This window comes from Leucopleurus acutus (assembly GCF_964270905.1).
Source record: "Leucopleurus acutus genome assembly, chromosome: 6".
Lineage (NCBI taxonomy): Eukaryota > Metazoa > Chordata > Mammalia > Artiodactyla > Delphinidae > Leucopleurus > Leucopleurus acutus.
In genome coordinates, this window is record NC_139149.1 from 109,455,199 (window position 1) to 109,470,212 (window position 15,014).

The 15,014-nt window shown below is 39.3% G+C and overlaps 1 protein-coding gene across 15 annotated transcripts in view; it reads right to left on the minus strand.

Annotated features, from left to right (window-relative positions):
* The window catches only part of TRIP12 (thyroid hormone receptor interactor 12), a 149,489-nt gene that overhangs the window by 12,061 nt on the left and 122,414 nt on the right, over nt 1–15,014 (minus strand). For all 15 annotated transcript variants that reach the window (XM_082841383.1, XM_082841392.1, XM_082841393.1 and 12 more), the window contains 8 exons: nt 14,350–14,477; nt 12,634–12,785; nt 11,392–11,534; nt 10,158–10,314; nt 8,749–8,847; nt 1,651–1,765; nt 1,202–1,356; nt 33–197 (listed from right to left, as the gene is read on the minus strand). In XM_082841383.1, coding sequence (XP_082697509.1) covers nt 33–197; nt 1,202–1,356; nt 1,651–1,765; nt 8,749–8,847; nt 10,158–10,314; nt 11,392–11,534; nt 12,634–12,785; nt 14,350–14,477 — 1,114 coding nt within the window. The remainder of the gene's footprint in view (nt 1–32; nt 198–1,201; nt 1,357–1,650; nt 1,766–8,748; nt 8,848–10,157; nt 10,315–11,391; nt 11,535–12,633; nt 12,786–14,349; nt 14,478–15,014) is intronic.

Below are 15,014 nucleotides of genomic sequence, written 5' to 3' on the forward strand. Positions count from 1 at the left end.
ATCCACTTGACTGTCTCATTTTCTAAGCCTACCTGGGATTTATCTTGTTCAAGTCTTTTCTTCTGTCTGACAATGTCTTCTAGGTGATACACTGATCTGGCTACAACTGGGTCAATGTCAAACAAATCGTGTGACGTCAGCGAAGTTTCTTGCCGTAGCATCCATTTATAAAAAGGTAAGCCCAGGGGAAGGTCCACCTGAAAGAGAAGGTGCAAATATCACAACAGTCACACCAAGCTTCTAGCACTGCCTCAATTCTTTAAGTGACACTTCAAGAGGTCATTTTAAAAGGTCAAGTAATCCCCAGGGGAAAAAAACATATTTAAAGAACTGTTTCTCTCAGTACATGAAACTGTCCCCATTTAAACTCAATTTGGGGCTGATATTGTTAAAAAAAAAAAATTCGAATACTGAAGATTCCTATTGAAACACTGGCCCTAAAAAAGAAGTTTTCAATGATGGACATACATTCTCCATAAGGACCTCAACACCAAGAGATGTTTAGAGGAGTCTTACTCAATTTTGGACCAAGTGAACTTAATTCCACTTCAGTCTGTATTATTGCATATTTGGAAGGAAGAATGTAGAAGACCAATTACTTATAACTAAAATGAAAAACTGGAACTTCAAAAATAACTGATTAACAGCACATTCTTTCAACAACAATGAAATTGTAAGCCTGACATCAGATGAAAACGTCTTACACATACTGACAAAGTATCTCAGAAAACATGAAGAAAAAAATGAAGAAAAGTCCAGAAACATTCAAACCTCTCTGTGAATACTAATTTTTTGGGTTATTTTCACTCCTGCACGTTAATGGAAATTTACTGCAGTTTAGCCACATGCTCATACTTTTCCTATTGAATTAAAAATCTAACTCAAACACTTAAAAATATATATAATTAAAACCACCCTTAATGTTGCCTGATTCTCTGAACCCTTGCTACTAAAGGAACGGTCCACAGACTGGCACTTGGGTATCATCTGAATGCTGGTAAGAAAATGTGGAAACCTGGCCCTGACCCATGAACTGCTGAATCAAAACTGGCTTTTTAAATAAATTCTCCAAGCAATTCATATGCACATTAAGGTTTGTGAAGCAGTGTTTTAAAATATAGCATTAAATGCAGGGGATTAAGGTACCGTCACAGAACACAGGTACAAAAAAATTGTAGAAAAAAGGTAATTCTATACTTACCAATCTGAAATCCATGATAGCCTTGGCCATTAATTTTCCTAAGAAGCGAAACTTCATCTTAACTTTTGCGATATGAGCTGGCTTAGCTGTCCTACCAAAGGGAAGCGCAAACAGGCCTTGGAGGTTTTGAATATACTTGGTCCCTTCTTGGCTTCCTATAAAATGAGTAAATCACCAAACTTTAGATGCTATTTCTCAAAACAAGACAGACCCGGTAATTAAGAACATTTAAGAAATTCAGTGTTCTCAAAATCAGATAGCAGATCACAGAATGAAGTCCTCTAGAGCTGGAAGGGCCTCCCTTATTTGATAAATGAGAAAACAAAGGTGAAAAGAAATTAGGTCAGAGAGCCAGGCCCTCTAGCTATAAGCTAAATATATATAATGAATTGTAAGGGCCCTTTACCTGAACTGAATAACAAATTGACTTAGTCACAGATTAGTATTACCTTTTGGATTGCTAAGAGTTACTTCTTCCCCTCTCCAGAGACCCAAGTCAGCTCTCTGTAGTTCCTGAGATACAAGTGCATAAAACTCCAGTGTAGGCCCCAGACCTGTGCCAACCTACAGAGGAACATAAGTAGGACAAGTTAAAGTTTAGAATCTGTGCTGCCCTTTTTTTTAACCTGCCAACCTTTTGGCAATGGATACTAATAGCAACTGTCTACCAGAATGTATTAGAGGTTATTTCCCAAACTGTCCTGTCTTCCCTCAGTCCAGGTCACCTGGAATGAGAACCAGCAACCCTTTACTATTTCCTGCTTCCTGTGGCCCCAACATTTTAATTGTATGGTTCAAACTCATATACTAATACGAGTACCCTTGCAGCTATATACCGTGCCCTCAGGGAACAGATGGCACTGTCTGGAATGGATTTCTTTCCCATTCTCTCTCTGGTGAACTGTTCCCCTGGAACCAACTCAAATGTCCACTCCTTAGGAGAAGCCTCTTCATCTGCCCAAGCAGTTACTTTGCTTCTTTTTCAGAACTTACATTTTGGCTACTTAAGTACTCACCACATTAGACTACCATGATTTCATTACATGCTTGCGTACCTCACTTAGGGGTAACTTTAATTCACCTTGTATCCATTGTAGTGCCGGGGCAAACACCAGCCATTTAATAGAGGTTTGTTGAATAAAACACAAAAAAAGGAACGTCTGGACCCACACCAGCACCCACAGTTATTCCTTCATGTTCTAACAAGGTCCTATCAGCTCACACCATAAATTAGATATGCAACTAAAGATAAGTTAATTCCATAGTTTATAAGCCTAATCTAACCACAGTCCTGTCAGGAAGGTTATATTTCACTTACTGATTACTTGTAAATAATGAGTATTATTGCACCATTAACACAGTTCCTTTCCCCATTAGCTTAAAGGGTCTGATGTAGTCCACAAAACGGTCAACTGTAACTTTCCAAACAGTGACCCGCTTGGGTCTGGCAAAGCTTTCTAACCCAGCTCCACGTCTCTGTCAGTACTCCACGGCTGTAACTGGCATCCGTATTCACCTCCTGCTGCAACCAAAGCCTTGGAGCCACCCGTGATGCTTCCCTTTCTGGCGCCTTAACAACCCATCATTAAACACTGTAAGCCCCACCTTCAGAATATGTTCCAAACTGGTCACCACAGCATCTCTTATCTGGCCCAGTGCTAGAGGCTCCTAAGTGGTCTCTGCAATGGCGCTCTCCACACCTCATGTCCTACTCTCACAGCGTGAGAGTGGATCCTCACACAACCTAAGTTCACATCATTCCTCCACAGCCTCCAAAGGCTCCCCATCTCGTTCAAGCAAAAGCTCAAATTCTTAGCTTGGCCTGGGTGTCCTATGTGATCCCTTGACTCCTATTTCTAGCCACTGTCATCCTCCAATAGGCAGAGAATTCTGCCTCAGGGCTTTTGCTTCACTTTTCTTCTGCTAAGAGATAGCCCTTCCCCTAGATAGTAATGACTACTGCTCAAATGTCACCTCATTCCACCCTATCCTCTCCCCATCATGCTCTATCTTCTTATTTTGCTTTAGTTCTTCAGCACACATCCTACATATACATGTACATGAATGAATGAGTGTGTGTGTGTGTGTGTGTGTGTGTGTATCGGCCTCCCCAAACTAAAAGCTCCATGACAGTAAGGACTTTGTGTATTTTGTTCTCCACTCACACGTGAGCCTAGGAGGAAGGTAGGGAAAGAAGAAAAGAAAAAACTGCAGTAACACCTGGTATCCACCAGATGGTGCTTTAAAGCCAGTTAATCCTAGCTCCTTTTAGCATAATTATCCCAGGTTAAACAGAAATCATAGATTAGATCAGCCTATTTCCTTCATCCAAATACTGTTACTGCTAACAGTAAAACAGACTTAACTTAAAATATTAAGTGACATGGGCAAAACTGTATACACTTTCATCCCAGGAAGCCTCTGTGAGGGTGGAAGGACCAGGTCACACCTGCTCTGCACTGGGCTGGCCAGCAACCCCGTAGATAGACCTGACCTTTCCAGGAATCTTTATCCTACCCAGCCACTCCCTTAAAAAAAAAGGTAGGTACTGTGGTTTCGCTTCATTTGTTTTGAAAGGAACGAGGAGACACAAAATTTGCCAGCCCCAAAGGTCTCTTTGGCATGCGGATTACTTACAGCTGAAAACAATCAAGGCCCAAAAGACTCAGAAGAAACTGACTTATACTCTCTAACTGCCTAAAAGAATTTTGATTAAGGGCCCGTTCCCACAACAGAGCTATCACCAGAGGTATCTGCAAAGAATATGGGCTAGGGATGGTGGGAGGAAAACAGGGCCTAGGGATCAGAGTCCACTCTGGGTCCCATTGTCTCTGCCTGGCCTGGCAAATATTTGTTTACCAAACATTTGCTCCATGTGGACTGCCTTCCTCCCCCCCTTTTAAGTCCCAAACCACTACCCCCAACATCCTCTTTTGTCTTTGGCTGAAGACAGTATTTAAGAGGAGGGTTTTGGCCATTTTGGTGAGTTACTCAGACGTCCTGTGACCAGCCAGAAGAACCTAGGAGGGTAGAGGAAAATGTCTTCCAAAAGGAAGGAAAAGCATAAAGCTCTAGAAACAAGCACAGAAAAACAAAGAAGTTTGACAACTTGTGTTATTTGAAACTTTCAAAGTCTTTCTCTTTCAAAAGCTAATGCTTATATACTAGCATATACCACGTAACAGATAATGTTGTGTTTTACACATTTTAGCATTTAATCACTTAAACAACATAATGAGGTAGGCACAGTCACCGTGCCCTTCGTTGGGTTATTACTGGGGAGTTTACATAACCAGCCCGACTTCATACAGCTAGTAAGTGGCAGCACCAGGCTCCCCAGTCCATGCTCCTAACCCTTCATCGTCCTGCAGGCATATACCATGTGACAGGTAATGGGCTTAAGTGGTTTGCTGAGCCCAGAGACTGGCTTAGTTCCTCCCTGGCTTACCAGTCATCTCTATTCAAGAATGGAGCCCATTCTGTTCTGACATTTTGGTCAGGATTCTTCTAGAGCTAGTTAGAAAGGCTTCCTAACAGACACCAGCTGACTTGTACGGTTGAATCTGGTTGACAACCCGAGGCCCTAAGCATATATAAAGCCAGCACTCCAACCCTTCTTCCTCAATGAAGTTGGCTCACAGAATTTCTTCCAGAGTCATCAGGAAAGACCCATCAGTGAAAATCATAAGATTGTGATTTCTGTATCAGCATTTCAATCCTGACCCGTGGAACAATCAGTGTGATGCTATTCTGAACTTAAGTTTAGGTTTCATGTAAGACGCAATCTGAACAGGGGCATGAAGGATGAGAGAGTAAAGACGTTCATTCCTGACGAGAGAAAAATATGTTGGAGTAAAACGAAGTAGAAAAAGCGTGTTTAAATAACCAAGCAGAACAAGCTGGCTACAGCAAAGGTCTTACAGTTTCATGAGTAAGAAATCTGGACATGTAAACATATAAGAGCTGTATCCTCTGAGCAACAGGCATGACCGGGGTAGATTCAAAAGACCCAAATTTCTTATCCCAGCTTCCATTCCGTCTGCCTCCCATCCCTTCCAGAGCTACTCCCTTCTGCTCTTCACCACCAAGGCTGATCCTCTGTTCAAGCTACACCCTTTGATTCCTTAACTCTCCCCTCTCTTTCCTGAAACAGGCGCCTCATCTGAAAGGCTCATTCACTTGGTACCTCTACCACTCACTTTCCACACCCATTCGCACTCTGTCCTGCGTCCCCCCAACTATGCTGTGATCCTGGGAATGCAGGAACTCTGCCATAACCTGGATCCTGGCACTCCGTATACTTAGTACGTAACTACTTACAATTTTAAATTTGATGATTAAATACTGTCAACTATTCAAAAGTCTTAATGAGGAGGAGAAAATGCTTAAGAAAACGAGTGAAAAATCCAAGTCATGATTAAAATCACTTGGTTAACGACAGACAGCTTTGTAGATTAAACTGCTACACACACAGTGCTCACCAAGAGCCCGGCACGGTTCTAACTCTTCACCACATGAACTGTCACAACTCTGAGGCTGTACTACAACCCACACTTCACAGAGAAGAAAACTGGGAGGCAGAGTTGTTGGCTTTGATAAATAAATAATAAGTAAATGGAGTATTTGGAAATGTCATGTCCGTAAGTTTCAGATGTCCAAAAACTTAAGTTTTGTCTTAAAAAAAAAAAAATTAAGATACTTCACTGCTGGTCCAGTGTGTTAAGACTCTGCGCTCCCCATGCAGGGGGCCCACGTTCGATGCCTGCTCAGGGAACTAGATCCTGTATGCGTGCTGCAGCTAAGAGTCTGCATGCCACAACTAAAGGAGCTCGCATGCTGCAACTAAGAATTCCTCATGCCGCAACTAAAAAAAGATCCCACATCTGCAACTAAGACTCGGCGCAGCCAAAATAAATAAAATAAATAATAAATAAATAAAATAAATATTTTTAAAGGCAGGAAAGTATCCCCAGGAGACTCAGTACTTCAGAGTCAATTATAGAAAATCATTATTTTGAGTCTTTTGGCATACTGGCCTGGCTATTTAAAAACATCTCAAAAGAAACAAAAGAAAGATTAGAAAGAAAGTAAAGCTGTCTTTTTTCATGGGTGACATGACTGTCTACAACATGGAACAGCAAATTACAGCTCAGGCCCTACTGCCTGTTTTGTACAGTCTGTAGGCTAAGAATGGGCTTTACAATATTCAACGGTTGAAAAAATCCTTGAATAATATCTCACAATGTGTGAAAATTATATGACTTCAAATTTCAGTGACTATCAATAAAGTTTTATTGGAACACAGCCCTGCTCATTCATGTTTGTATTGTGTACGGCCACTTTCACGCTACAAAGCCAGAAGTGAGGAGCTGTGATGAAGACCACATGGTCCACAAAGCCTGAAACATTTATTATCTTGCTCTTCACAGAAAAGTTGCCCAAGCCCTGTATCTACAACAATCCTAAATGATCTATTTAAAATTTTTAGAACCAATAATTAAGTTATCAAGGTCACAGAAAACAAGGTCAACAAAGAAAACTTTACTTCTACAAACTAACAGCAACTGGAAATTGAAAAGAAAGAACAATATTATTTTCAAAACCATCAAAAAACATCAACTATTTGGGAGGAACTTAATATAACATGTACACGAGAGACCTCTAGACTGCAGTTATGAAGCATACTGAGAGAAGTTAAAGACCTAAATCAGAGAAAGGCTACGCTGTATTCACGCACTGGAAGATTCAATACCATAAACATCAACTCTCTCCCAAACTGATCATGATTCAACACAAACGTAATGAACATCCTGTGAGAGACTTCCCTGGTGGCGCAGTGGTTAAGGATCTGCCTGCCAATGCAGGGGACACAGGTTTGATCCCTGGTCCGGGAAGACTCCACATGCTGTGGAGCAACTAACCCAGTGCGCCACAACTACTGAGCCTGTGTGCCACACCTACTGAAGCCTGCATGCCTTAGAGCCTGTGCTCGGCAAGAAGAGACGCTACCGCAGTGAGAAGCCCGCGCACAGCAGTGAAGAGTAGCCCCCGCTCACCGCAACTGGAGAGAGCCCGTGCGCTGCAACAAAGACCCAATGCAGCTAAAAAAAAAACAAAAGACTCAAAACAGATCGTAGGCCTGAATATAAGAGCTAAAACTATACAACTCCTAAAAAAACAAATAAGAAAAAATGCTTGAGACCACGGTTTAATGGAAATTTTCTTGGGATACAAAAAGCATAAACCAGAAAGGGAAAAAATTGATAAACTGGATTTCATCAAAATTAACAACTTCTGCTCTTTCAAAGATACTTCATGAGGAAATGAAAAGATAAACAACAGGCTGAAAGAAAATATTTGCAAAACACTTATCTCATAAAGGACTTGTATGCAGAATGTATAAAGAACTCCTAAAAGCTCTGATAAAACAAAACCCAATGAAAAAGTGGGCAGAATTCCTGGACACTTCCTCCAAAGAAGATAAGAAATGAAAAGATAGTATCATTAATCATCAGTGAAATGCAAATTAAAACTACCGTAAATCCACTAGAATAACTAAAATTAAAAAGACTGGCAATAACCAAGTTTTGGTAAGCATGTGAAGCAAGTGAAATTCACATACTACATTACTGGTGGGAAGGAAAAATGGGGCAGTTACTCTGGAAAACGGTTTGGTGTTTCATATAAAGTCAAAACATACCTTACCAAAAGACTCAGCCATTCAACCCTGAAGTATTTTATATTTTACCCAAGAGAAATGAAAACATATGTCTACACGACGACTTGTACACAAATGTTCACAGCAGCATTACTCATAAGAGCTAAGAAAGTGGAAACACCTCAAATGTGCATCAACTGATGGTTAGGTAAACATATGATGGTATGTCCACGTAATGGACTATTACTATTATTCAGCAATAAAAGGAAACAAACTGATACACGCAACAACATGAATTAGCATTACACTAAGTGAAAGCAGAGTAACACAAATGGCTATGTACTATATGACTCCATTTATTATGATACTGTACAAAGACAAAACTGGAGGGACAGAATACAGATCAATGGTTGCCAGGGATTGGGGATGAAGGCTGGGGACTGACTGCAAAACGGTCTAAGACAACTTTCTGTGGTGATGGGATTTTTTCTTTATCTTGATGTGGTTGTGGTTATAGACTGTATACATTTGTCAACACTTAGAAATGTGTATCTTAAAAGTGTGCATTTATGATATATGAGTTGTAAATAAACCTGATTTTTTTAAAAACGCAGTTCAAACATTTTGAAAGTTATGTTTAAAGCCTTTCACTTTATCAACCTAAAGATTACACAAACACTTGCTCTAATGCCAGGAAAAAAAAAACCCTTTTATTATGCAATTTAACCTCGAAAAATGGAGAACTTAGAACAAATCATTCAAGAGAAAACAAGAGTACATCTCAAGTTTTGAGATAAATTTCCCAATCGTCTTTTAGAATTTCACAGGACCAAGAAACTCTAGGGATATCTTATCAAGAGCACAAGTCAACACAGCCTCATAAGCTCACCTCATTTTCATACTGAATTTCTAACATGGCCCGTGAGCTGCCGAGATCCTGCATCACAGACTCTGCTTGTTTCAGCAGCTCCTCTCTGTTCACAGTACGCTGCAAAGAAAAGTACAAATGTGAGGAAACTTTGATAAACAGGTGGCATTTCTCTCAGTGCAAAAAAAAAAAAAATCAATTCAATCGTTAAAAATTATTTCTTAAAAAAGAAGCACACCTCAGAAGAGGTTTTAAGACATAGCTGCAGTGCTATAAACATTGACAGCATCCTGCTGTACGTGAAGAAAAGCTAGATGTGAGTGTAGTTATTAGCTTGAGCCCATGGCAAATTCAGAAAATTCAAGTTGTTGAAGAAAGGATCTCTGTAACCTTCTCAAACATCAGTGCAATGCAGGGCTGTGGCTCCATGAAATCTCGCTGTGTACATTTATAGTTTGGTGATGGAGAAATAGGTGTGGAGGTGACAGGTGAGCTGGAAACCTACTGGCTCTGACCAGCAGAGATCCTACAAGCACCACTGCAAATATCTATTAATGAGATGCAGGGGGATGAGAAAGGTCTTGATAGATTTCCAAATTCTACCTACACCTTGTTTATGGAATCCTAACGATACAAATAAAGATAGGATTTAAGAACAATGTTTTTTTGTTTTGCTTCTCATTCCTCCCACTCCCCCTTTTTAAGCCATTACTAATGGCTTCTGTGAGACTTTTGGAGATAGAAGTTTGTAGGAAGACAGACTTGAATAAGAATCCTCAGCAAGAAAAAGGATGATGAACAAAGAAGTTCTAAGTAAAAGGCAGTGCGGTGTGAGAAGTGCAGAACTAGTCTCAGATGTAAATGGCCCAGGGCTGTGTGGTTTAGAGTTATCACCATGCGGCCAGGATTAGAAGCACAAGAAGATGCAGTCAGCAATACAAGGCTGACGGGTATAGAGACATGAACTAGATCAAGGATTTTGTTTGTCTCTTCTAATTGGTGTGATTTGCTAAGACAATGATGTGGATTTGATTAATTCTACCTACTGCATAAAGGGATCAATTATAAAAGGGAGATATGGTTAGAGTTCTTAATTTAGAAAGGAAAGGAAGGAGGTCTCAGTGAAAGAAGAGAAGATTCTTCCTTGGCACAAGAGTTATGGAGACTAAAAGAGAAAAACAACTGTAGAAATCATTACAGAAACCGGGGTGGGAGGGAAGGACTCTTACTGGAGGATAAAGAAGAATCCCAAGAGATCCCAAGAGACTGATAGGAAAATATGGCTAACACATATGATAAGAAGGTAAGCAAAGAAGATAACTGTGACTAAGATAAGCCTCTAAACCAATAGGGATAATTAGATGCATCACATTTCTAGTTTATCCATTATCAGTATGACTTATCTTTAAATATTTTCGGGAGAAACTTACTTTTTTTCTATCCAATCTAGGTGCAACTCTGCTATCTTGAGAATCAGACTGGTTGATTTCTGGGTTGGTATCAAGTAATCTTTGCATTGCTCGGTCCCGATCAAATGCAGTTACATAAAAAAGCATTTGCCGGGTATCAAAAGGGAAGAAAAACGGGCTGTAAAAAGATGCGATATAAATTTATTAACTGAATTAGAATCAGAAACCATTAAAAAACCCTGGCTTAGAAACAACTTTTGATATGATACAGATTAATAATTATAATGTAACCAATAAAAATGGTCTACTCAACTAATTTTGAAGAATTTTCATAATTCTTGCATGAAATTTCTAAGTGATCAAGTAATAATGCATTAAGTAGCCATTCACTATGAAATCTGAAATTCAACCATTAAAATCAAGCCCATCCAAGATCATCTTTAATCTCCCAATGACATTCAGTAAGCATAACATGACTAGTGAAGGCGAAATTTTAAAATATAATCACCACCTCACCAGGTTGCCAACCCATCCCATTCCACATAGACACAAATAATGGTTTCACTAAGTTCATGATTTTCCTCTGGGCTTTGGCATTTGTTAAGTCACTCAAAACTGCCAAAAGGCAGCTGCTTATCTTTAAAGAATGAACTCTGCAGTACCAAGGCCCCACTGCGTCTTGACATATGATTTTGGCAGTTCTTGACACAGAACCGTCCAGAGCACTTCCTATGATTATCTAAGCATCCAGCATCTATTCTGTACAATATGAGTAGCCACGCAAGGATGTGGGCAGTGTGACTAAAAATCTCCCATTTAAAAATTTTCATTTTAATTCATCTAAACGTAAATACAGCTACATGTGGCTGGTGGCTCCCGTATCCATCAGTGCAGTCCTATAGTCTCCAAGAATGTAGGTCTGGACCCAAACAGGCTCAGAGAGAGAATCAACCAAACTCCACCTCTGGTGTCCAATTTTATGATGGAAGAGGGCTGAATCTCCTCACTAAAAATCCTTGTGTACTTCCCTATTTCATATATAAAGATACTATCAAGTAGACCTAGCGCCGGCCCCAGCTCATCTAGCCTGTTTGGATGCTGAAGCTACACAATTAAGCAAGCTACGATCAAAAATCGCATTAACTAAACACATTTAAATAGGTTTGCTAAAGATGATGTTTTTGTAACAAGATATATAAAGATCAACACAATGATAACACCCCCAAGCCCACCACTACAGAAGTGATTGTCTTACCAGGTTTTTCCTAGTTCAGTAAGCCATGTTGGGATGTTTCCCGTCATGATTACTAAAGGATCCTGAAGCTGCCTATTTGCTTTTGCTGTCAACTTACTGTTAATAAATTCACTAGTTGGGATAATTTCCTTGCACACTGCATTCTGTAAAATGTTAAAAAAAAAAAAAGTCTATTATGTAGTAAAACATTAGGATTACAGTCACCATCGTTTCCTTTATTCCCAAATACGTATGCAGAGTGCCGAGATTTCCCCTGCTGGTTTCCAACACACAGCTTCTTGTTGGTATGTCCCAACCTGAATGACAGCTTTCACAACGTACAGCTGAGACAGCCCAACCCCCACGCGCCACTGACACAGCGAACGCTTCATGCAGGGCCAGCTCCTTCACTCTTCCCTCCACTAGCGAAGTATCAAAGACAAGCATTCAACTTTCACTTGAATTTAATACACATCTTAAATAAATGAACTTTTAGCTAAAGGTACCTAAAGATTTTTTAACTAATAATGTTCAACTTTTATGTGGTAGCTTAATTTTATAAATTATAGCTAGAGAATATTTACAAGTCTGCCAAGAGAGCTAGGTCTGCCTAGAGAACTAAATTAAATGTATGTATATTTCATTATATTGCTCTTAAGACTACCGAGGTGGCAGTTTAATTCTTAAAAACAATAAAATAAAGCATAAATACTATTTTGCCTAGATGAATTTTTACCTAATGATGACACATTTGGGAGAATGCAGAATTTTTCTTGTTGATACAGCTTTTACAGTAAAATAGATTCATGTTTTTGGAGATTAAAACCAGCATGTTGAACGTTAATATTTCTAAAGTGGTATGATTGTTCAGAGTATTCTATAGTATTTTGGGGAAATATCAGTTGCAAAGACTAAGAAACTACTTAATATCCATCTTGCCCTGTAAAAACCACTTGCTCAAGTTATCGTATAAATACTACCACTGAAATATAAATGCAAAAGATAATTTGACCATATTTTTAAACTCAAAATAGGTGACTTTACTGTATGAAGTATACAGAGCTGCTTTACGCTTTGTTCTTACTAACATACTGGAAGAGTATCTTTCATACATGCTGGGCTAGGATCTGTGCTGTTCAGCTGAATCATTGTTTCTATTTCTAGTCCAACAGGAAACTGATCAAGCACTAGACAGACACTAAGAAAAAACATGTAATGGACAACACATCAGGGAAAAGTTCGAAAGTAGACAACATTACTTACATCATACAAGTAATACCAGTATCGACTGATGGCATGTAAAACTCTTAAAAGAAGAATCACATCTAATGAAGGGTCTTCAAAAGTTATATTTTCAGGTGGTGTGGGTATGAGGTAAACTTCTAAAGGATTTGATACTGACGGGCACACTCCATCTAGAGGGCAAAAGATCAAAGTTTGATCAAAGTGTTGATCAAAGTTAGAAAGGCAGAGTCAACGAAGCCAGCATCATCTCAACATGCCTAAAAACAGTAACTACGAGTGGTTAAGATTTAATACTCGGTATCTTACTAGTACAGTACTGACAGCTTGAACAATTTTTTTCCCCTTTTTATCTTATAGATAAATCATCCAGGCTTTCACTTTCTCTCCCATACTCATACATTGTAAAGGAGAAAAACTGACTCCTTTGCATTCCTCCTTTATATCAGAAAAATAACTGACAATAAAATGGCCAGAGAGGAGTAAAGAAAAGGTGTTTAAATTAAGTTCACTGTTACTGAAATTTCCTGGATTTTTTTATATCCGGTTTAAAATGGCCATGTAAGATAAACAAATACTCCCAAGTTATAAATCTGATAAAAATAAGATTTGGTTATTTAATCCAAGACTTAGGACATGATAGACTGTGATAGTTTCCAAGTAGGATCTGCAATTCCTTTGTTCTTAGATCTCATAAAGTAATAGCATTAAAAAAAAGAGAGAGATTGAAACTGTTGCCATTTACTTCTACCAAGCAAAGAAATTAAAAATCACAACACTATCTCTGCATAAAAGGGCAATTGTTTTAATACCAAAAACATAGAAAACAAATATCTCAAACACCCTTTTATATAGAAAAAAATGAGTTTTATGAAAAACAAAGTTGCTACAATGCCCTTACTTCTGTGGATCAGGGAAAATTTCATCAACAACACCAGTGTTTGGAAATCCCTGATAGGAGCTGGTCCCCAAGGACTGCAGCCTATTGGTAAGGCACTGTAACCATCTTATAAAAAAGAAAGGGAGAGGGGCTTCCCTGGTGGCGCAGTGGTTGAGAGTCCGCCTGCCGATGCAGGGGACACGGGTTCGTGCCCCGGTCTGGGAAGATCCCACATGCCACAGAGCGGCTGGGCCCGTAAGCCATGGCTACTGAGCCTGCGCGTCCGGAGCCTGTGCTCCGTGGCAGGAGAGGCCACAGCAGTGAGAGGCCCGCGTATCGCAAAAAAAAAAAAAAAAAAAAGAAAGAAAGAAAGGGAGGAAATGAGCAAAGTTAGACTGGAAGGAAATACTACAAAGGAAGGTAAGTCAATTGGGAGGTTTTACTACTTTCTGTAGTCATTTTATAACCTAACAAAACTTTTTATTCCTTCTATAATTGGTGGATCACACTATTATAATGAATAACAATAAAAATTAAGGATCAACCTGCCAATGTTCAGCCTCTTCTTTAGTGCATATGTTCTACTAATGAAATTTGTTTTTGTTTTCATAAAAACATGAATTCTTCATGGAAAGAATGGTAAGTTTTCCCACAAATTCTTTCAAGATAACTTTTCACTTTCTAGACATTAAAGTCAAGGGTTCAATTAAAAGCAGCCAAGCATTTGTAGTAATTCATATTTTTATAAATTATATTAAAAGATTTTACTACTAGATATAAATCACTCTGTCAAAACCTTCAAGACAGGAAGACTACTGCCCCATGGCGATCTCCTTGCCCCTCTAGACATCACTTACCGTTCCACAACTCATCGTGCTTTTTTGCATTTCTAGGGGAAGTTTTTGTTGGAGCTGTTTGGGCTCTTCCTCTTTTGCCACCAACACAATCTTTATTGCTTTCTTCATCCTCTCTCACGGGTTTGTACCTAAAGTAATAAGAGTATGTAAACCCAAAGTAGATTTTAAAATGGCAAATTATTCTGCAAGGCCAAAGTGCAAGCCACAGACACCACAGAGTTACCAGAACAACTCTCTGAGGGCTATCCTCTCTCTCCCTAGTTGTGGATTTGGAGAACCGCCAATGGGACTGCTTCCTAGAAAAGATCACCTAGGAGGGGCCACCTGAGAAACTCCAGGGGGTGGCTCTGAGAAGAATCACCCTGTTTAAGTAAGTAGTAGACATTCACCAACAGTGCAGGAAGCTGCATCCAAATGCGTCTAAGGGCTCAGAGATGCCAAACTTCGTACTACCTAAAGGAACATCATCTTACGGAGACATTTTTGCCTTATTTAAAGACTTGAAATGAAGCTACTAGAAAAGTAGGTGCAAATTATGATTATTTATTGCCCAAACACATTTTCAAGTAGACTTAATGAGGAAGCTAAATATACACACATACACACATATGCACACACACAAGATGGAACATTTGAAGTGGCTTTTAATAACAAAACATAGAATT